This window comes from Rhinopithecus roxellana, chromosome 7, assembly GCF_007565055.1.
Source record: "Rhinopithecus roxellana isolate Shanxi Qingling chromosome 7, ASM756505v1, whole genome shotgun sequence".
Classification (NCBI taxonomy): domain Eukaryota; kingdom Metazoa; phylum Chordata; class Mammalia; order Primates; family Cercopithecidae; genus Rhinopithecus; species Rhinopithecus roxellana.
Genome location: NC_044555.1, coordinates 80,888,981 through 80,912,649, shown reverse-complemented (window position 1 = coordinate 80,912,649; position 23,669 = coordinate 80,888,981). Strand labels below are relative to the sequence as shown.

At 43.6% G+C, this 23,669-nt stretch overlaps 1 protein-coding gene across 2 annotated transcripts in view; it reads left to right on the top strand.

Annotated features, from left to right (window-relative positions):
• Positions 1–262: 262 nt before the first annotated feature.
• PRPS2 (phosphoribosyl pyrophosphate synthetase 2) overlaps positions 263–23,669 on the top strand; it is a 34,202-nt gene continuing 10,795 nt past the window's right edge. Inside the window, exons 1-4 of one of the 2 annotated variants that reach the window (XM_010383284.2) lie at positions 263–521; positions 8,489–8,672; positions 18,874–18,972; positions 19,670–19,794. In XM_010383284.2, the coding sequence (XP_010381586.1) occupies positions 400–521; positions 8,489–8,672; positions 18,874–18,972; positions 19,670–19,794 (530 nt within the window). In that variant the 5' untranslated portion in view covers positions 263–399. Of the gene's footprint in view, positions 522–8,488; positions 8,682–18,873; positions 18,973–19,669; positions 19,795–23,669 lie in introns of both variants that reach the window. The other variant, XM_010383283.2, reaches the window with a different exon arrangement.

The window sequence follows — 23,669 nt, the reverse complement described above, 5'->3', positions numbered from 1 at the left end:
GCCCCCCGCCCCGTCCCGAACTCTCCCTCTGAGCCCAGCTATCCGCGGTTCATTGGCTCTCCCCGCGAGGCAGGTCTGGAAGGTCAAGAATGAGGCTCGGAGCTCTCTCGCGGAGCAAGGACACCTTCGGGCTTCAGGACCACCCAGGGCGTCCAAAACTGCTGCCAGGGCTGTGCCCCCGCCCCCTGGCACTTTCCAGCTCCCCCTCCACGGCCGCTCTTCCTCCCTCTCGGCCCCCTCCAGCTCCTCCTCTGGCTCCTCCCCCTCCGCTCCTCCCCTTCCCTACATCTAGCCGCCGCGCTTTCCCGCTCCCGCAGCAGCAGCCCCCCGCGTCGCTGTCGCTGTCGCCTCCGCCACCACCTCCGCCGCCGCGCGCCCCTCGGAGTCCCGCGCCCCACCATGCCCAACATCGTGCTGTTCAGCGGCAGCTCGCATCAGGACCTGTCCCAGCGCGTGGCCGACCGTCTGGGCCTGGAGCTGGGCAAGGTGGTCACCAAGAAGTTCAGCAACCAGGAGACCAGGTGGGGGCCACGCCGGCGGCCGGGCTAGGGAGAGCGCTGGGCACGCGGCTGCGAGGCCGGGTTGGGGGCCGGCGCCTGCCCGGGCCACCTCCGCGGCTGCCGCGCTCCCCCTTCCGGGGCGGGACGGTGGCAATGCGGCCTCCGCGCCCCCGCGCCATCGCCTGCGAAGAAGCCGAGGCGGGGCGCCGCGCGTCCCGGTGCGCGTCCCGGCTGTACCCCCGGCGGCAGGGCCTCGGGTCCTGGGACCGCGGCGATCCCGCGGTCCCGAGCCGCTCCCGGCCTCCCAGGGGCGCCGCCCGGCCTGGCGTCCCCATCCCGGAAGGGAGACGTCTGGGCGGTCACAGACCGTCGGGGAGAGAGTGGGCGAAGCGGGCGGGAACCGCATCGAGTCAGCGCGCGGTGGAGGGACGTCCTGGGTTGGCTGGTTCCAGTTTCCGCGTCCTTGCAAAGCTGAACCTCAGACCAGTGCGTGCGACTAAAGGTTTCTCCCGTCCCCAACTCCGGTTGCACAGTGGGTTTACCTGGGGACGGTCTGAACGCTGCTTCCCCCGACCTGCCCCCAAGGGTTTGATCCAACGGGCGGAGGATCAGCGATTTTACAGCTTCCCAGTTGACTCTCCTGAGCAGCCAGGGCGCAGACCACTGCGTTATCCAGAGCGTGGAGTTGTGCCAAGGTTTGAAAGACTGTGAGAACCCCAGGGCGCACGTGCTGGGCTCCCCTCTGCTCCCACTACTCTTGCTGCTTCAAAGACGATGGACTTTCAGCTTCCTTCTTGTTCTGGGACTCTGCTGTGTACAGCGACAATGCTGTGATTCGACTGTAACTTACACCCATTTCTCAAGCCCAGGAGAAGTGGTCGCCTCTGCCTGTGGGTCAGGTGGTGGCCATCCTCGGAAGCTGACCTGGAGGGCTCCTTTGTCCACCTGCCTGAGTCCACACAGCTCCTTGACTCATTTCAAATTGGTCTCATTTTTCCCCCTTCTTCCTCCAATATCTAGTACCGTTAACTGTCCACAGTTACTGATAATTTTTATATCTTTGGCAAAGATCCAATTTAACCAGCATTTTCTAGAAATGGTGCTGGAACAGTTGGACACCCATATGCCCAAAAAATAGGAAATTCCATCCATACTTTTCACCATTTGTAAAAATTAACTTTGAAGTGGATCATAGACCTAAATGTAAAATCTAGAACTATAAAATTTCTAGGAGAAAATCTTGATGACTTAGGGTCAGGCAAAAATTTCTTAATGAGGAGTTATGTTAATACTGATGGGAAAGCTACTATTTTTTGGCAAGTCGGCTTTTTAGGATATGTGAATCTTATGTGACTTCTTCCAGGTGGCAAATTCCAGTATGGCTCCGATGATAATATAAGTGAAGAAACATTGCGAATGAGTGGCAGGTGGACTTTGGCTAAAGAATTCCACTCTGCAGTGTTTAATGCAGAAGTCTGAGAGGATGGTCTAGGGCTCTGGAGAAGGATAGAGCTAGGTTTGAGTGTTGCAGTATTTTGCCAGTCTTGTTCAAGTTTCAGTCGCTTTAGGAACACAAGAAGAATAGTTTTTGTTCAGAAGGTGTCGTCATATAAGTAAAGGAGAAATTTCTTGATGAAGTAAATTTTGAAAGCAAGTATGTTGCCCTTCCATGTACTCAGTGCAGCACGATCTTTTGCTAAGGAGCATGGTTAATCTAGATCAGTTCACTGCTAAGTCAGTGTTGAGTTTCTCCTAAGAATACCGCATGTGCTGTTGGGCAAAACTCACTCAGACATTGAGGTATGATTGTTTATACATTTGGTTCAAATATAAAGCAGACTCACTTTTATTTCGTTTTTGGTGTTTTATAACCATCACTTGATAATTAGAAATCGTGGGGCCTCAAAAACCACTCAGCATGAAGTTTGGGAATTGCCTATATAGCTACATTTTATGTTTTTAATATATAGGATATAAAAGGTTCACTGCCTGATTTTTCTCTTTTCCATGAACTGTACAAATACAGAGCTTAATTTGAGACAGAGCGAGACTGCATCTCAAAAAATAAATAAATAAATTTTTATAAACAGCCCTCTCTGGACTGGGTACTGTGCTAGGAATCCAGCTTTTAACTGTGTGATTGTAGAGAGGAGAAACTGAAGGGCAAAAGGAAGACAAAATTCTTTCAGTTCATTTAAGGGCCCTTTCTTGAATCTGTCACTGAACTAGGATCAGAAATCTGGTTTGCTGTCTCCTGGCCATCAATCCTCCCATTTTGCATTTTTTATACGCTACTTAACTGAACATAGAGCCTTCTAATTTTACCTTCTCATCCCTATATCATTTCAGATATGCAGGGAGAGGTCTGCTCCAGCTTCACTATAGACCATGGATATTCCATGGTGACATCTTAGGACAGCAGGTGTCTAGATGTCTCTGTTGTAACATTTTACCCTGGTCAGTTAACCTGCTGGCAGAATCTTAAGCTATACTGTGAGACAAGGTTATACAAAGTTATATGAGGTTATCGGTTACCATGTAATAAATAAAGAGTTTAATGGCTTAAAACAGTAATTGTTGATTTGGCTTACAAATCTGCAATTTGGGAAGGGCTCAGTGAAGAAAACTTGTTTTTGCCCCATATGGTCACAGCTGAGGTGGCTAACTGGGGCTGGAGGGTTCTTGAAGATGGCTCACATGACTGGTAAAAACTGGTAGCAAAAGTTGTTACTAGTTTTTGCCCAGGAGCTTGGTTAGGAACCTCAGCTCCTCTTCCTGTAGACCTCTCCATGGGGCTGCTTGAGCTTCCTTACAGCATGGAAGCTGGGTTCTAAGAGCACATGTTCCGAAAGACAGGACATTGAAGCCACCAGTCCATTAAGGACAGGGCTTGAAAGTTGGTGTATCATAACTTCTGTCATATGCTGTTGGGCAAGTACAGAGCCCTCCCAGATTCAAGGGCAGGAGACTAGACCCTGCTCCTTGATGGGAAAAGTGTTAAGAGTCTGTGGCTATCTTTTAGTTACCATGCTAGTTTATTTGCTTTTCAGCCTTTTTATTTGGGGGTCAATAAAGATCCTCTGGCGGAACGGCAAATAGATGCTGCCTTCTGGCCACAGTTTTTTGTTTTTTTGTTTTTTTGTTTTGTTTTTTTTTTTTTGTTTTTTTTTTTTTGAGTCAGAGTCTCGCTCTGTCGCCCAGGCTGGAGTGCAGTGGCCGGATCTCAGCTCACTGCAAGCTCCGCCTCCCGGGTTCACGCCATTCTCCTGGCTCAGCCTCCCGAGTAGCTGGGACTACAGGCGCCTGCCACCTCGCCCGGCTAGTTTTTTGTATTTTTTTAGTAGAGACGGGGTTTCACCTGTTAGCCAGGATGGTCTCGATCTCCTGACCCCGTGATCCACCCGTCTCGGCCTCCCAAAGTGCTGGGATTACAGGCTTGAGCCACCGCGCCCGGCCTCTGGCCACGGTTTTTTAAAGACCTAGAATAAAGGTAGTCAATGATCATCTTTTTGAGTAGAAGCAGGACTAGCTTTAGGGGAAAAGTTGCCATGGTGATGATATTCTCTGTCCTCCCCTGGACTGCTAGTCATATGAGAATTGAGGTTCCTGAGGAAAAACAGGCCAAAGAATCTAATCTTGTGGGATAAACGTCATAAGACCAGGAGTTGGCAAAGTTTTTCTGTAAAGGGCCAAATCGTAAATATTTTAGGCAGTGCTAGCACGCGTAGTCTCTGTTGCTGCTGTATCTTACAGTTCTGTAAATCCCCTTGCCTCAGTAACGTCTGTCACAGGTTAGCAGGGCTGCATTCTCTTCTGAAGCTCTAGGGGAGAATCTGTTCCCATGCCTTTTCCAGTTTCTAGAGGCAGCCCACATTCCTTCACTATTGGCCTCTTCCACCTTCAATGTCAGCAACAAAATGTTGCTCTGACGCTGCTTCTGCTGTCTCCCTCTTGCATTTTTAAGGGCCCTGTGATTACAATGGGCCAATTTAAATAATCCAGGATAATTTCCCCATGTTAAGGTCAGCTGGTGAGCAACCTGAATGCCATCTGCAAACTTATTTCCCCTTTGCCATATAAACTCACATATTCAAAGGATTAGGATGTAGACATCTTTAGGGGGCCATTATTCTGCCTACCACGCCATTCTTAACTCACAGGCCATAGAAAAACGGCCTGTGTGCTGTGTTTTGTCTACCTCCCAGCTATATAATACTGTACTTGATTTCTGCTGTAGTTCATTTTGTGCTGCTGTAACAGAATACCGGAGACTGGCTAATTTATAAACAAAAGAAATTTATTTCTCACAGGTCTGGAGGCTGGGAAGTCCAATATTGAGGGGCTGGCGTCTGGCAAAGGCGTTCTTGCTGCATCATCCCATGGCAGAAGGGTGGAAGGGCAAGAGAGCACACTTGAGAGACAGCAAGAGAGGGCCAAACTTGCTAATATAATAAACCCATTCTCATGATAATGAGCACACTGTAGCAATGATGACGTTAATCCATTTGTGAGGACAGAGCCCTCATGACCTGATCACCTCTTAAAGGTCTCACCTGTCAATACTCCTATACTGGGGATTAAGCTTTCAACACATGAACTTTAGGGAACACATTTAAACCACAGCAATTTCCAAATTAAGTTCATCTCATAGTTGATGTAATATTCACAAAGCAGTTAGATTTAGCTCCTTAGATCTTGAAATAGGAGGGAGCACATAGAACTCTTTCCGTCCCTCTCATCCTGTGAGGTTGGCATATTTTCATTCGTAGTAGAAGGCATGCAAGAAGATGTGTGAATGTTATCAAAACAATTTTCACAACATGTCAGCTTGAAAAACTTTATTTTTATTTTCCTTTAAATTTTTTTTTAGAGACGGGGTCTTGCTTACGTTGCCCAGGCTGGACTAGAACTCCTGGGCTCAAACAATCCCCTTGCCTCAGTCTCTCAAGTAGCTGGGACTATGGGCGTGAGCCACCATGCCCAGCCTGTTTTTAAATTTTCATTAGGTGTAATTGGCTCTTTTTTTTTTTTTTTTTTTTCACACGGAGTTTCACTTTTGTTGCCCAGGCTGGAGTGCAATGGTGCTATCCCGGCTCACTGCAACCTCCGCCTCCCGGGTTCAAGTGATTCTCCTGCCTCAGCCTCCTGAGTAGCTGGGATTACAGGCATGCACCACCACACTGGCTAATTTTGTATTTTTTAGTAGAGATGGGGTTTCTCCATGTTAGTCAGGCTGGTCTAGAACTCCAGACCTCAGGTAATCCGCCCACCTCAGCCTCTCAAAGTGCTGGGATTACAGGTGTGAACCACTGCGCCCAACCTTATTTGACTCTTTTAAGAAAACAATTGTATTGAGTATCTGATAGCAGGAGAAGGGAGAAGGATAATTATTCATGTTCCTCATTTGTAATTTTAAAATATTTCATTTTGGGATGAATACATTTACAGACAATTCTGCTGTAACGTGACATATGTATTCCTAAAAATTACCACGCTATGCAAAATCAGGCAATCCAAAATCATAGGGCTTATGAGAAAAATGGGGTTAGGGACATAACGTTCAAAAACTTCCTCAGTGACCCATTAAAAAATCATAGGAATGTTATACAGGTTGAGTATCCCTTATCAGAAATGCCTGGGACAACAAGTATTTCAGATTTTTAAATTTTTATTTTTATTTTTTTGCATTTTGGAATATTTCTATTGTACTCAGTGGTTGGGCATTCCAAATCTCCAAAAATCCAAAATACAAAATGCTCCAATGACCATTTCCTTTGAGCATGATGTCGACACTCAAAGTTTCAGATTTCAGAATTTTGGATTAGGGATCCTATCAAAATGATAAAACACTGACATGTATTACATGTTCAGAAAATATTGGTTGGGTGCATTGGCTCAGGTCTGTAATCCCAGCACTTTGGGAGGCTGAGGTGGGCGGATTACTTGAGGTCAGGAGTTCGAAACCAGTCTGGCCAACATGGCAAAACCTGTCTCTACTAAAAATACAAAAATTAGCCAGGTGTGGTGGTGTGTGCCTGTAATCCCAGCTACTCGGGAGGCTGAGGCAGGAGAATCACTTAAATCTGGGAGGCAGAGGTTACAGTGAGCTGAGATGTCACCACTGCACTCCAGCCTGGGCAACAAAGTGAGAAAAAAAAAATTACATAAACACTACGACAGAGATGGGATTTTCCATTGAAAAATGCCTGAGGTTTAGGGTTCTCTGAAATGACGTGAAAAGTTGTGACACCAAATGTGAATGAGTGTCGCTCGTTGTCCTCGAGGTGTGTACATGGGTATGTTTGTGTATTTCTAAGTGGCTTCATTCAGCTGGGTACAGTGCAGTTTTCTGCAGCCTCGGGATAAGAGGTTGTGCATAAGAAAACACGAAATTCATGCTGTGCTCAAATTGTTCCAAATAATATCAATCACTGAAAGAAATTTCCCTTTTCAAAACATAGCAGAGCTGACCATCGTCTTGGTTTGGACAAAGAGCTCTGCGAAGGACATGCCTGAGCACACAGCACTATTTTCTGTTTCTTCTCACCAAAGGAATATACCAGGGATGAGCTGGCTCTCCCTCTCATGTTGGACATCCAGAATTCTGTACCTGGAAATACAGAAACTTCCAGACATGCAATTTTCAAAAACTTAGCTGCTATTTACTCTTTCTCCAGAAGCTATGTGAGGATGCCAACCAGCAAAACAAGGAAGTATACCAAGAAAGAGGATACAGAAAATGGCAAATGGAGTGCAGGAGAGGGGGCAGGGAATCCCCGGATGGCAGCTGTGCACAGGCAGAGAGATAACCCAGGCCTGCCACCCCTGGGAGGGATGCCTGCAAGATGATGAAATGCAGACGGGACTTGAGGCCTCTGACCTTGGGAGATTTTGATTGTTAGTGAAGGGTTTAGGGTGGAATCTGGATTCAGGATTCAGAAAACTTAGCAGATAAAAAGGTAAGAGAATGACCTCCAGGGAAAATGAAAAGAAAAGATGTGCATGAAAAGAAAATATAAACATTTGTTTAAGTTTATTGCATGGCAGAGCTCTGAGCAGCATTTGTGCAGTTGAAAACGTAGAGTCAATCTTTAATGTGCATATTGATCTATATTGGGATGATGGCGAGATGGGAAGTTTGCATTGCAAGTGATGGAACTGAATGGAAATAGTTCAATCCTCATCTTCCATAGTGAAAAGTCAATACACTTCGCCTAAAATGAAAAATCAAGACACAGCAATACACACATATTAGCTAGAATTGAAGGAAAATATCTAAAAACCCTATCAAGAGTTGAAATTGGTGGCCTCTGGGCACTTTCTCTGTTATAAGTCTTACAGAATGGTTTGAATTTTTTAAGCAATATGACTGTATAACTTTAATAAAAAACTAAAACTAAATATAGTATTTTGCAGAAAAGAGTTAACATAGCAAGCCCGAGACTTAGGCCTGTTTGCAAGGTTGGCCCTTGGCTGGCTTCTAGGAGCTTAGATTTTGCAAGGGTACCCACCATTTCCCGGTAAGAATGGCTCACTGCATAAACTCTTAAACAATTGATAAACAATGTGGTTCATGCTGAATGCCTGTGAGTCTGACATTTTGGTATGTGCTAGGCAGAGGGTGCTTATATGACCAGCCCACAATACAAACCCTGCGACTTGCGTCTCTAAGCAGCTTCCCTGGTAGAGAGCCCTTCACACGTGTTGTCACAGCTCACTACTGGGGCATTAAGCTCTACCTCTGACTCCCCTTGGGGAGGAGTCTTGGAAGCTTGCACCCTGTTTCCCCCATCTTCACCCCATGCACCCTTTCCCTTTGCTGAGTTTGCTCTGTGTCCTTTCCCTGCAATAAATCACAGCCATGAGTGTAACTATTAGGCTGAGTCCGATAAGTCATCCTGGTGATCATCAAACCTGGGGGTGGTCTCAGGGATGCCCGAGATGCAAATATGCTTCAATATTAACCGATGGCAGTTTTCTTTTCCTAGCGTGGAGATTGGTGAAAGTGTGAGAGGGGAAGATGTCTACATCATCCAGAGTGGCTGCGGGGAAATTAACGACAATCTGATGGAGCTCCTCATCATGATCAATGCCTGCAAGATCGCGTCATCATCCAGGGTGACTGCTGTGATCCCGTGTTTCCCATATGCCCGACAAGATAAAAAGGACAAGGTAGGAGAGGTGTGTCCTGCCCTAGAAGCCTGTTCTGGGCCACTGTCAATGTTGTTTTTCCTCATTTATCCATTTGATTAGAATTATCTGGAAAATGTTGGCTTTTTCCTTTGATGATCAAGTAAATATGCTTCCTCATTTCGTTTGTTGAAGGTTTGGCTTTGAACCTACCCTGACGTTAATATTCAAATAAATAGGTAATGCATATTTTTGCAGGTATTAAAATACCATTATTGTCCTTGTTATAATGAAATTATTGTATGTCTTTGTGGTGGTGGATAGAACTAAATACATACACACACATGCATAAAAGTACAAGTCAAACTGGAGAATATCTGAATCAGATCACTGGATTGTATCAATTTCAGGGTCCTGGCTATGATACTGTGTTACAGTTTTACAAGAGGTTACCACAGGGAACTAGGTAAAAGGTTCACAGGATCTCTGCGTTGTTTTATACAACTGCATGTCAATCTACAATTCCCCCAAAATAAAAAGTTTAATTAAAAAAAAAAACCCATGATCTCTTTTTAAGCTTTTAAAAAGAATAGAAATAGTATCATTGAATAATGTTTTTCACAACATTAGCATCAGAGGAGGCTCTGTGAGTCTTTAGAAAAAAATGGAAGAAAATGTGATTAGTCTTTGCCTTTGAGAGCAACAGAGAAATCAGAGGTTGAGAAGAACTTTGAAGGAGATTGTATTAGTTTTCTAGGGCTGTCATAAGAAATTACACAAACTGCATGGCTTAAAAGAGCAGAAATTTTTCCCTCACAGTTTCAGAGTCCCAGAAGTGTGAAATCAAGGAATGGACAGGGGCACGCTCCCTCTGAAGCCTGTAAGGGAGGATGCTTCCTCACTTCTTCTAACTTCTGGTGTCTCCTTGCATTCCTTGGCTGTGGCTACATCACTCTGGTCTCTGCCTCTCTCTTCACCTGGCCTCTTCCCTGTGTCTCTTCTCTGTTTCTTATAAGGACACTGTCATTGGATTTCAGGCCTAACCTAATCCAGAATGAACTCAACTTAATCTTTACATTGGTTATATTTGCAGAGACCCTATTTCCAAAATGAGGGCACATGCTGAAGTTGTGGGTGGACATGAGTTTTGGGGGGATATTGTTTGACCTACTACAGTGGTCAATTCCCAGCTGTTGTCCGTTCCATAATTTATGGATAGATAGATGTTCAGCCGAGCTCAGAGAATCCTGCCAGTTTGCAAGACACACTGCTGTTCTCTGATTTGGTAACTCAGTGCAAGAAAAGTTTTCCCCAATATGCTGCTTTTTATCTCCATAATTCATTTCTGAAACAACACAGATTTCTGAAGCAGCACACAAGATCCCCTCATATTTGAAAAAAATCCCTTTATAAATTTGAATTCATATACCAAAGTCCCCCTGAATTTTAATCCCAGCCTCCTCAAGTCATGGTTTCCATTCCCTGTCTTGAAGATGGCCAGTGAGTTAATTTCTCACCTAAAATCTAATTAGAAGGGTCCACATCCTTTACCTGTAAATGGCTATATGGTCTCTGTTGCAACTACTCAACTCTGGTTGTACTTCAAAAAGAGCAATAGACAATATGTAAATGAATGGGTATGGTTGTGTTCCAATAAAACTTTATTTATGGATACTGAAATGTGAATTTCATATTATTTTCACATGCCTTGAAATATTATTTTGAATTTTTTTCAACCATTTAAACATGTGAAAGCCATTATTAGCTCACAAGCAGTACCAAAACAAGTGACTGGTGGCTGGTAGTAGCTGGATTTGGCCTACAGTCCACAGTTTGCCAACCACTGTATTAGACCACTGATAGATTTTGTGTGTGTGTGTGTGTGTGTGTGTGTGTGTGTGTGTGTGTGTGTTTATGATCTAAACTTGACCTTGGGCAGCCAAAACCTTAGGTCACATACACTGCTATGAAGCTGTATCCTCCCACTAGCTATTTGTATAGCTCCTTTTATTTTAAACTTGATTCTAGAGTTTTATGTGTATTTTTAGCTGTTAAGTTTCAATTTTCTAATTTTGTCCCATTGGTATAATCTGTTGTCCTAGCTATTCTTCCCATCTGTATGTTTCCACAGGATTGTTTAGCATCTTTCTCCTTGTCCATGTCATAGAAGAGCTAGTTTTCTGCCATTATTTCTTCCTTCCTTGTGGTTTAGTAAATTCTCACATTGTAGCTGGTTTTTTGTTGTTTGTTTGTTTGTTTTTGAGACAGAGTCTCACTCTGTTGCCCAGGCTGAAGTGCAGTAGCACAATCTCAGCTCACTGCAACCTCCGCCTCCCAGGCTCAAGTGATCCTCCTGCCTCAACCTCCTGAGTAACTGGGACTACAGGTGTGCACCACCACGCCTGGCTAATTTTTGTATTTTTGGTAGAGATAGGGTTTCACCATGCTGGCCAGGCTAGTCTCGAACTCCTGACCTCAAGTGATCTGCCCGCCTTGGCCTCCCAAAGTGCTGGGATTACAGGCGTGAGCCACCGCACCCAGCCTGTAGCTGTATTTTTAATCAAGCTCTTTCACTCTCAATAGATTTTATATTTTGTATTTGGCCCTAAGATATTGAATATATTGTAACTTCTTTAGAAAATTACTCCTTTTATCATTATACATGCCCTCCTCCACTGTTAGGTGATTTGTAACCCCATGTTCCTCTTTAAGTGATAAAATATTGGAAGCTCTACATTTTTGTTAGCACATATCTGATTTGTGGTGACCTCTTTTTACAAAGTTGTATTTTCAAAATGTTTTCTTATTTGAGTTGGAAAAACTAGCACTGTTTTTTCGCCACTCCTTCTATTGTAGGAGGTGTGATGCAGTCCAGCCTCCATCCCCTAGTTGCACGTAGTGCTCCCAACCACCGCTAACAAGAAGAGTCCTATGGATTTCTGGAACTGCAGTGGCTGTAACCGTTGTTTTTTGTTTTGTTTGAGATGGAGTTTCGCTCTTGTTGCCCAGGCTGGAGTGCAATGGCGCCATCTCGGCTCACTTCAACCTCTGCCTCCCGGGTTTAAGGATTCTCCTGCCTCAGCCTCTCAAGTAGCTGGGAAGTATGCGCCATGACGCCTGGCTAATTTTTTGTATTTTTGGTAGAGACGGGTTTCACCATGTGGGCCAGGCTGGTCTCGAACTCCTGGCCTCAAGTGATCTGCCCACCTCAGCCTCTCAAAGTGCTGGGATTACAGGCATGAGGCACCGCACCTAGCCGGCTTTAACCGTTTTGTGGAACTGTGTTGTCTAACTAGCTAGTAGCAGTTTTCCTGATGTTAGACAGTTAAGTGTGTCTTCCATTTTGGCCCGTTGTGAAAACATGTTTATTTTCTTTCTTCTACCCTTTCTTTAATCACTTTGCTGCAAGTGTGTTTCTTGGTAATAACATTGTAGCTGCTTTTAATTTTTTATCCCAGTCAGACAATTCCATGACTTTCTGAGCTTAACTGCGGATGGAAGAGAGGTCTTTCATCATCAACCACACATAAGCAGGGCCGCTGATAACATTTGAGAGACAGCGTGTGTAGTGGCTTAGGAAGTCGTGTGGTTTCTCGTTAGAGAACACAGCTAGGAAAGAAGTAATCACAGTGGGGTGTATTAGTTTCCTAGCACTGTTATAACAAATTACCACAAACTGGGTGACTTAAAACAACAGAAATATGTTCTCTTAAGTGCTAGAGGCCAGAAGTCCAACATCAAGGTGTTGGCAGAGGAATATTCCTTTTGGAGGCTTCAGGGGAGGCTCCTCCTTCCTTGCCTCTTCCAGCTCCTGGTGACTGCCAGCCTTGAGGCCACATCACTCTAATCTCTGCTGGAATCTGTGCATGGCCTTGTCTTTTGTCTCCATCAGATCTCTCGCTCACTCTCACATTTTCAATTTTCTTTTTAGAGACAGAGCCTCACTTTGTCACCCAAGCTGAAGTGCAGTGGCACAATCTTAGCTCACTGCAGCCTCAAACTTCTGGGCTCAAGTGATCCTCCCACCGCAGCCTCCCAAGTAACTGGGACTACAGGTGCACACCACCACACCTGGCTAATATTTTTTGCTTTTTGTAGAGGTGTGTCTCACTATGTTGCCCAGGCTGGTCTCGAATTCCTGAGCTCAAGAGATCCTCCTGCCTTGGCCTTCCAAAGTGTTAGGATTAAAAGCATGACCACCACACCTGGCATCTCTCTTTAAAGGATACATGAGGTAGCATCTAGGGCTCACCTGAATAATCCAGGATAATCTCGCCATCTCAGGATCCTCAATGTCATCACATCTGCAAAAACCTTCTTTCCAAATAAAGGTAACATTTACAGGTTCCAGGGATTGGGCTCTGATATTTTTGGGGCCACCATTCAGCTCACTCCAGGAGGCCTTAAAGGAAGTCACTGATATGTTAAGAGACAAATAGTTTAAGGACACTTTGGGCTTTGAGCTAGCACATATCATTTATCATCTAGGCCAGGATGCTTTCAAGATTGAAAGGGAGCTCTATGGATAACTGTGCTAGGAAACAGGTGTCTGCCTAGACTGTCCTGGGCAAGTGACATAGGGCCACCCTCTCTATAGCCTCTGGACTGACCTTGGAGGTAGCCAAGACACATAAGCTGTCCTGACACCGTTATTTCTGACGTGTCTGTGTAGTCAGTGCGACTCATATTATAGTGAGGAGACAATTTTGTTCTTTCCCCAAACTTCTGAAAGAAGAATTCTTAATTCTTAATTTTATCTATTATTTGAGGTGTGCCTTTGCTTTATTTTTTTTGAGATGGAATCTCGCTCTGTCACCCATGCTGGAGTACAGTGGCACAGTCTTGGCTCACTGCAACCTCTGCCTCCAGGGTTAAAGCAATTCTCCTGCCTCAGCCTCCCAAGTAACTAGGATCATAGGTGTGCACCACCACACCTGGCTAATTTTAGTATTTTTAGTAGAAATGGGGTTTCGCTATGTTGGCCAGGCTGGTCTTGAACTCCTGACTTCAAATGATCTGCTCACCTCGGCCTCCCAAAGTGCTGGTATTACAGGTGTGAGCCACCACGCCTGGCCCACCTTTGCATTTTTTAAATGGCTGATAATACTTTTCCCAACTATTCCTTCCTTACCTTGGATCACATGGCTTGGCTTTGTACTGAGAAACTGTACTTCGGTGAGGGGAACAGGTATTTAGTAAGCACCTAAGAGAGATGGCCGGAGCCTGTTAGCATACTTCATCTCTTAGAATCTCTTAGACAAGTGCTACTGTTTACCAGTACAGGTTAATGATGAGGAGACCAAGCATGATTGGGGTGGGGGTGAGGGGTAGGGGAAATGCACTTCTACCTTTTTGCTTTATTTAGGAAGGCATAAAGCCATGTGGTGTTAGATTGTGATGAGAAGCTGTGGCCTACACTTGATCTCTCACCCCAGAAAGAAAATTCTCCTGCACAGCCACAGGAGGAGCTCTGGGCAGCCCTCCGAGACTTTCTGTTGTGTTTTTCCTTTCCCTTAGGACTGTATTACCTATGACGTCTAATGACAATGAAATTCTGTGTAATTGCTCTACTTGGAATTCCTTGCAAAGAAGCCCAGAAAAAAAAAAAAATCTAGAAGCTTTTAACCAGATTCAAAGCTGGTTTTGTTTTTTTCTGTAAACCTTGTTGCTGCTTTTTAAGCAAGCCCTGCACATATGTAACATTTTATTTGGGGTTTTCTTTGTATGTACAAGACACCAGGGACAGATTGTGACAGCGAAGGAATGGTTTCATAAATTAGGACACATCCATACAATATAATATTAATATAGAAAAATGATGATGATGTAATATTAATTGTAAAAGACATGGTGCCAAGTGGTCTGAGCTCTGGCATTGAGAATCAAGTAGGCTCAGATTTGAATTCCAGCACCATTATTTACTCAGTTTGTCCTTTGTAAAAGTTACTTAAACTATCTGTATCTTTAGTTTCCTTATCTGTAAATTAAGTACAGCACTAGCTACTATTTATGAAGTACCTACCATATCATAATACATGAGTGGGCAAGCTTTTTCTGAAAAGAGCTGAATGTCATTTTGGATGCCATTTTGGATGTCAATGTCAGTGGGCCACTGGGTCTATTGCAGCAGCTCCACTCTGCCATTTTAGTGTGAAAGCAGCCATAGTCAATGCGTACATGAATGGGTATGGCTGTGTTCCAATAAAACTTTATGTGCACTGAAATCTGAACCTCATATAATCTTCAGATGTCACAAAATATTGTTCTGCTTTTGATTGTTTTTCAACCATTTAAAGACGTAAAAACCATTCTTAACTCACAGGTTACGCAAAAACAGGCCGTGGGCTAAGTTTGGCCCGTGGATTCTAATTTGCCGGTCCCTGCTATAGAACACACTCAATAACTGCTGGTTCCCTTCCCTGGTAAAAACAGTAGGTTGGGCTGGGCACGGTGGCTCACACATGTAATCCCAGCACTTTGGGAGGCCGAGGTGGGCAGATCACCTGAGGTCAGGAGTTCGAGAACAGCCTGGTCAACATGGTGAAACCCCATTTCTACTAAAAATGCAAAAATTAGCCAGGTATGGTGGCACGTACCTGTAATCCCAGCTACTCAGGAGGCTGGGGCAGGAGAATTGCTTGAACCCAGGAGGCAGAGATTGTAGTGCAGTGAGCTGAGATCTCACCACTGCACTCCAGCCTGCGTGACAGAGCAAGACTCCATCTCAAAAGGAAAAAAAAGAAAAAAGAAAAAAAAAGTAGATTGTGGGCAAGGCTGGGAATAATGACTTCTGAGGCGGGTAAATGACTTGTAGTTTGGGGATTTCTTTTTTCTTTTTTCAAAATCATTTTCAAGATCATGTTCTCTTTTCAATAAAATTTTCTTTTGTTTCCTTTTTTGTACCAGAGAAATTGAGAACAGTTTTTCCTGATGTGAATTTCTACAGTCTTGTAATTTTTTTAAAAACCCGTCAAATTTACACTTTTTGAAAGGCAATATTTGATGCATTGAATAACATCTGGAATAGCCTGGGACTCTGTCATGATTGGGCTGACTTGCAAAACATTTGACTTTTATGCATTTTTCACTAGGGGAGCTGAATGTTTTACTTTTGGCTACTGTACCTTGACTCTACCTTTGTTTCAATGCTGTACTTTTCCTTGTATAGGCTAGCAAGTCAGTTAACTAGTAAATCATTTTTCCTGCAAGATTCAGTTGGGTATGAGCCGAACTCTGAGACACAGAACAAAAACCAAACTTGTAAACAAGGTGTGAAGAAGAAAATCAGAAAGTGTGAATTTAGAAATTACCCTGTGGTTTGGATCCCAGAAGTTAAGAAACACTGGATGCCACTGAGGAGAGATGAGAAGGGAGGATTCTTTTTGCTGGCGCCTTAGTCTGTGCTGCTGTAACAAAATACCACACACTGGGTAATTTATAAAGAACAGAAATATTCTTTGGTGCCGGGCGTGGTGGCTCACGCCTGTAATCTCAGCACTTTGGGAGGCCGAGGCGGGCGGATCACCTGAGGTCGGGAGTTGGAGACCAGCCTGACCAACGTGGAGAAATCCCATCTGTACTAAAAGTACAAAATTAGCCAGGCGTGGTGGCGCATGCCTGTAATCCCAGAGACTCGGGAGGCTGAGGCAGGAGAATTGCTTGAACCTGGGAGGTGGAGGTTGCGGTGAGCTGAGATCATGCCATTGCACTCCAGCCTGGGCAACAAGAGTGAAACTCCGTCTCAAAAAAAAAAAAAAAAAAAGAAATACTCTTCGAACGTGTGTCCTGGGAGGGGGGGAAAAAGGACAAAAACGTATTTTCTCATAGTCCTGGAGACTGGAAGACCAAGACCAAGCACCGGCATTTGGTGTCTGTTATGGGCTGTGTCCTCCAGAGGGAAGAATGCTGTGTCCTTACATGACAGAAGACGGAAGGGCAAGTTTGCAAAATGCTGCTTGAAGCCTCCCTTAGAAGGACCTTAATCCCGCTCTCAAGGGAGCAGCCCTCAGGGCCGAATCACCTTTTAAAGGCCCCACCTCTTAATCCTATCACATTGGCAACACCTGAATTTTGGAGGGGACCATTCAACCCGTAGTAACTGATTCGACAATTGTAGGAGAAGCACAAAATTGATTAGCGTTGCAAATCAGGCTCTATTACAAAGCAGTTGTAACAACTGATTTGCTTTTTTTATTATCCTGGAACTTTGTTACACTAAATAATTCTCACAATTAGTGAGGCTAATGAGTAAGCCTTGGACATTTAGTGTTAATCTGTTAGTAAATATTTATTGAAGAACTATCAAATGCAGAGTGTGGAACTGTGTTCTGCGGATGATGTGAAAATCTCCAAAACCAATTGTTTGCCCTTGAGGGATGTATTCTAATTGTGAACTATGACATTTGTACATATAATATATCCGAACATCTATCTTTCAGCAGGTATCACAAGGCAGTCCCAAATGGTAGGGCCAAATGCTTACCAATTCTGTGCCCCCTTAGAAAGGAGAGATGATTCCTGGAGTTCTGCCTTAAAATTAGGAGATTTGAACCAGACCTGGAGGATCAAACACATTGGCTCGGCGGAGGCAGTGGAATAGGGACAAGGCAGGCATGTGGGTATAATGGCCAGACTTCAAGTGTTTTCTAGAGGAGGAAGAACAACCCCAAGGCCGACTTCAGGGAGGCTTCCTGAAGCAGAGGTGTAGGAAAGGAGCTGTTCCTAGGAGGCTGCAGCCAGACTAGCCGGAGAACTTGAGAGAATAAAGCTGAGAAAATTCGATTATATCCCAAAAGCAACGTGGAATGTAGTACAGGGGAGTTAAATGATGAAAACATGAGTTATGATCTCTAATTAGTGGAGAAGATTGAAAAAATTAAAAAAAAAAAAAACAAGAAAAAAATATATATATATATTTTTGAGACGGAGTCTCACTTTGTCGCCCAGCCTGGAGTGCAATGGCGCAATCTCGGCTCACTGCAACCTCCGCTTCCCGGGTTCAAGCGATTCTCCTGCCTCAGCCTCCCGAGTAGCTGGGACTACAGGCATGCGTCACCACACCTGGCTAATTTTTTGTGTTTTTAGTGGAGACGGGGTTTCACTGTGTTAGCCAGGATGGTCTAGATCTTCTGACCTTGTGACCCACCTGCCTCAGCCTCCCAAAGTGCTGGGATTACAGGCGTGAGCCACCGTACCCCATATATACCTATTTTTAATGATAGAATACATATTTCTTTTTAAAAAGTGCTATATTCGGGAAAACACAAATAATCTGTTAACATTTTTTATGTAATTCCTTCCTGCATGTTTTTACATGAATATACTGTGTGTGTGTGTGTGTGTGTGTGTGTGTGTGTGTGTAACAAAGATCATTTGAATGAAATCTTTTTTTAAGCTTTTCTTTTTTGTGGCTCATATATAGAAATACTGTTGTTTACAACAAAATGCTGAACGCCACCTAGGTCTAATCATGTGTCTGTATAATCTCTTGAATTTCTTCAATGTGGGCAGTTGTATTGTCCATAATTTGTGATATGGAAACCAAAGCTATAGAGAAGTTAGGTAATTTTACAAAGAATGTAATGTCAGTAAATGACACTAAGTATGAAATTAAATAGTAACTATTATCAATCCCCTTACAGTATTCATTCTTTGACCTTGTTTTTTTCCATTGTAATAGTGTTAGCATCTAACTGTTGGCACATGAATTCCTCTTTAATAGCTGGACTTCTTTTAGCCTCTGGCTGTGTGAGGGTCTCTTGGCCTCAGTGATCTCACATGTGCCACTCGGTCCTTCTAGAACACTATTCTCCTCGCCTTTGCTAAACTTGCCTTAAAAACGATTTCCTCAGAGGGACCGCTAATAATGATCTTGTTTAAACTTTATGTCCTTCCTACTACTATCATCTCACTCTCTCGGTACCTTTTATTTCTACACACTTACCATGATTTCAGTTATACATATTGTGACATTACACGTACATGTGTTTAACTGTTTGCTTCTTTTATACTTGTTCTCTATACCCAGTGTCAAGCACTTAGTTTTGCAGTGGTATACGTAAATAGTAAATGTTTGCTGAATAAGATGGAACGAATATATCTTTTGCTATTACAACATGTATAATTTTCTTTTTGATACTTCGTTGATTGCATCTATGATTTATCTTTCTCATGTACGTCCTAGTGGGAGGAATCTAACAGTATCCATCTTTTCCTGTTATAAAATTAATGTTCTTATTTTTAGAGTCGTGCCCCAATTTCTGCAAAACTTGTGGCCAATATGCTGTCGGTGGCCGGGGCGGATCACATCATCACCATGGACCTGCATGCCTCTCAGATACAGGTATCCGTGTTTTCCTTTTGCAAATGGTTAAATCAAGTCTGTTAAATTAAATAATCTTAGAAGAGGTAACATTACTTGTGTTTGAGTTTATATATGGCTACTCTCTTGGATTTTTGTCTTTACTAAACTTGGAAATATAATTTGATATTAGTACTTCCAGTCTCTATCACCACCTTGCCCCCCAATCACTTTTGGAGGAGTGGGGATGGCTTTTTGGTAGTAAGCTCTATATAGTTCCATCTCAGCTTATGGAAAATAATTAGAACGGTGGAGTCATAATATACATTTTTTAACTTCTTCATAACTTATGTTCTTTGTCTCTAAAACAGGCCAAATTATACTATGCCACTTTGTGTTATATAATGAACGTGAAGTATTTGATTTATAATAAATACCTAAGAGACAACAAACCTTTTCCCTCACTGTCCTGCATAGCCATTCTATTCCTCAGAATATAGGCCATCATAAGACAATAGAATATGTCCCAAAAGACAGATTGGACTGAAATACGCCCCTATAACATATCTGTCTTTTGATTTAGTTCCGTTTAAAATTAACAATAGGGAGTCTGTTATAAAAGCTTCTTTTGAACAAAAAATGCAAATGTTATTTAATGAAAGCAATTATTGTTTAAAAAATAAAGGAAAAAACAAAACAAAACAAAACCCTGCAACATGACACTCACTTCTCCCTTTAGGGATTCTTTGATATTCCTGTGGATAATTTGTATGCGGAGCCCGCAGTCCTGCAGTGGATTCGGGAAAACATTGCCGAGTGGAAGAACTGTATCATTGTTTCACCTGACGCAGGGGGAGCCAAAAGGTATCATGCAGGCTACACCTTGCAGATTTCTCCATCTGCTGATTGGTTTTTCCTTTTGCCATGTATTAGATAAGGAAGCATGCTGTAAATAACTTAAAACTTTGTTTTGCTAATCAGCAAGTAAGTAGACCACAGGCTTCACTTCCAAAGCAGAAACCCATCATCTTTGTTAATATTTCATCATTCAGGAAAGAAGAAAATATACACAGAGACACACATACACAATAGGTATATATTGGTTTCTTTGTTTTCAGCAAAGGGTAGATGTGTTTGAGGTTTTTTTAAGTTATTGTTTTCTGATTATAAAAGTAATGAGCCTAATTGGAAAATAAGCCTTTTAATTAACAGCACTGGGAAATGGTAGCCAAAATAGAACAAATTTTTTTAAAAGAAATCTCTGTACATAGAATACCAAGAAAGGGAAATATCTGAGACCAAGAAATAAAGCAGAGGCTGAAAGCCATGGCCAGGTGGCTTGGGGGATGGGCATCAGATCCAGGAAGAGTCTGGTGGCTTGGGTTTTAATGCTCACGTGGAAACCCCCATAAAGAAGGGAGCTAAAGCCAGGCACGGTGATGTATGCCTGTAGTCCTAGCACCTTGGAAGGCCGAGGCGGGAGAATCACTTGAGCCCAGGTGCTCCAGGCTGCAGTGAGCTATGATCACACCACTGCACTCCAGCCTGGGTAACAGAGTGAGACCCTGACTCTAAAAAAAAAATAAAAGAAGAAGAAGAAGAGAAGAGGGCTGAAAGCCAGATTTCTAGCCAAAAGCCAGGGGAAAGCCCATCTTTACCTCGGCCTTTGGATTAGGGGAGGAAATAGTCACATATGAGAAGTCAAACCACGAGCCTGTGAGCCTGTGCCACATTCAGATGTGGAGTGGAATACACACGGAAATGTGCTCCAGGCTGCAGAGCCTCTGCAGAGGGAGAATTTCACAATCCTAGCTGCTCGGTGAGTGCTCCCTGCTCAACCTGACCCGATGCTTGATCCAAAGTTAGAAAACCAAGAGAACACAGTCCACGCAGACCCAGCACGTGCAGACAACAGGGCAGCAGGCAGTCAATCCTTGGGGATAAGAGAACAATTACTGGACTATCAAATAAGTAAGTTTAAAAGGAAACTGAGGTGAAGGAGAGTTAACAACCTGGTAGTAACAGTATGGCAGTGATGACGCACCTAGTGGTGTGAGAACATGGTACTGAGTAGCACATCTCAAGGGCTTGGCAGAGATACTCCGGGTGTTAACAAGCAATCAGGGTACAGGGTGTTCACAATCAAGGATGAGCACAATAAGAGAATGCTGCAAACTGACGCTTGGTGACCCAATGACCTTGTAGAGCTTTGCAGATGCTGTTAGGGAAGAAAAAAGCCTGGGAGGGGAGTTTTATTGTGTAGGTAGAGACCTCTATAAGGGAGAGGTAGGAGAGACTTCTACCCACCCCCCAGTCCAGTGAGGAAGCAAGGAAGCTCTAAATGTGCACTAATAGAGGTGTGATGAAAGTGACAAGTGATCAGCCTTCGGAATGTCTGACATCAAAAGCCTGTCCCTCATTTGGCACCCTCATCTGCCTGCAACCCAGCTGAGGACCTAGGATCAAACGCAAAAGCTTAGAAGTAGCCCAGAAAGTTGTCTTAACACTCTTGCAGGGAAACACAGGCCCTGATTCTTAGAAGAGCCTTGTTCATTCTGCTCAAAGCTGCCTTCCAACGGCTGCTTGGGTTCCCAGCACAGAAGAGAAGGAACAGACCATGCAGCTGGAGATCAGCCTCTGTCAGCAGCAGGAAGTGGCTGTGGCCAGGGAGGAGACACAAATATATAAAAAAACGGGAGCAGAAAGTTAGCTTGCAAAGACCCTAGATGGGGCAGTCATGGGGTGAAGAGCAGCGCTGTGTCACTTAGCCTATTACTGTACGGTGTGTGATGTTCACAAAATTGCCCTTGGCCAAGAATCAAGGTTGAATTACGCTGAGTGTCCTCTGCAAAAGATTGTGAGCAACATTTTGGAGTCATATCTACTAGAAATGCTTGCAGTTGACTTGGAAAGTTCTGCAAGTCACATGGAATCTGAGTTCAATGAGGCAAATGCACTGGCCCGATGGAAGGTTAGAGGCAAAGAAGCCAGCCAAAGGGGTACAGGAGCGAGCGTCAGATGTAACTGGGTTATAACAGCTTTGTTACAGTGTAATTCAATTACGTACAATTGGCCGGGCGTGGTGACTCACACCTGTAACCCCAGCACTTTGGGAGGCCAAGGCAGGTGGATCACTTGAGGTCAGGAGTTCAAGACCATCCTGGCCAACAAGGTGAAACCCTGTCTCTGCTGAAAATGCAAAAATTAGCTGGGCTTGGTGGTGCACGCCTGTAATTCCAGCTATTCAGGAGGCTGAGGCAGGAGAATCACTTGAACCTGGGAGGTGGAGGTTGCAGTGAGCTGAGATCATGCCATTGCACTCCAGCCTGGGTGACAGGGCGAGAGTTCATTTCAAAAAAGAAAAAGAAAAAACTAAAAAACTCCAAATATGTACAATTTACCCATTTAAAGTGTCCAGTTCAGCAGTGTTTTGCATATTCAGAGATTTGTGCAACAGTCACTGTCTAATTCCAGAACATTTTTATCACCCCAAAAAGAAACCCTGTACCCATTAGCAGTCACTCTTCATTTACTTCCCCCAACCTTATTCCTGGCAGCCAGGAATCTACTTTCTATCTTTCTGGGGTTATCTTTTGGATGCTTTGTATATCAATTGGTAGTATAGGACATGGCCTTTCTGTCTGGCAGATATCTTTGTAAACCAGAAAATATTATTTTGGCAGCTACTCAGCCCAAAGAATAGTAGATTCCACAAATTTGTTTGACCATCTTTCTTTCGTCCCCCAACCTTGTTTTTATATACATAGTCTAAGAATATAATACATGCTCTTAGCAGAAATTCAGACAGTACAAAAATGTCCCGTCCCCGTTCTTTAAATGCCACTGTTATTTCCAGTGTCAGAATTGTGTTATTTAAGCATATATCTGCCTATTTATTTCACACAAATGGCAATGTGATGTACACAGTTCTTCATTGTGCTTTTCTAAAAAACTCACTTGCTGTATCTTAACAATGATTCCATAGCTGTGTTGTAGAGCTGTGCAATATTCCCTTGTGTGCTTGTACCACAGCTCCTATGAGTCAGGCCCCCTCTTACCCATTTGTAGGTGCCGTTGTTTGCACTCTTAAATGCAGTTCTGAAGCAATATCGTTGCTTTGACATTTTGTACACATGTGCAAGTAGGATACATTCCGAGAAGTGGAACTGCCGAGTCAAAAGGCATGAGCCATTTTAGGTTTGATGGGCAGTGCCAAAATATGGTTTTTTCCAAAAGATATCCCAGTTGACATTCCATCAGGTATGGATGCCGATAACTTTCTACACAACCTTGCTCACACAGTGGGTTATCAGGCAGTTCACTTCCAGATCAGATAGGTGATCTATGGCATCCTCTTCCTGTGAGCTCAGGTTGCTGTGGGTGAGGGTAATACCCTTACCAGGGCATGTTGATTTGCCATGAGAGGGGTCTCTATTCAGATCTTTTGCCTATTGTTCTCTTGGCTGGGACCTTTCTTGTGGCTTGTCTATAGTTTGGCATAGACAACAGATCACAGCTGTTTCTCATGTGTGTTGCAAATATTTCTCCAAGTTTTTTCATTTCTTCTCCTTTTCTGTATTTTTATTCTCTGCAGGACTTTAAAACCCTTCTTATGTAGTCATGTTTATTTTTTCTTCGCATTATGGCTTCTGAATTTATGTAGGAGTCATCCTTCTCTTAAAATTTGTCTTCTCCCATGAGTTTGTATATTTTTTTCTTTTTTAATGTCCCAAGTTTAC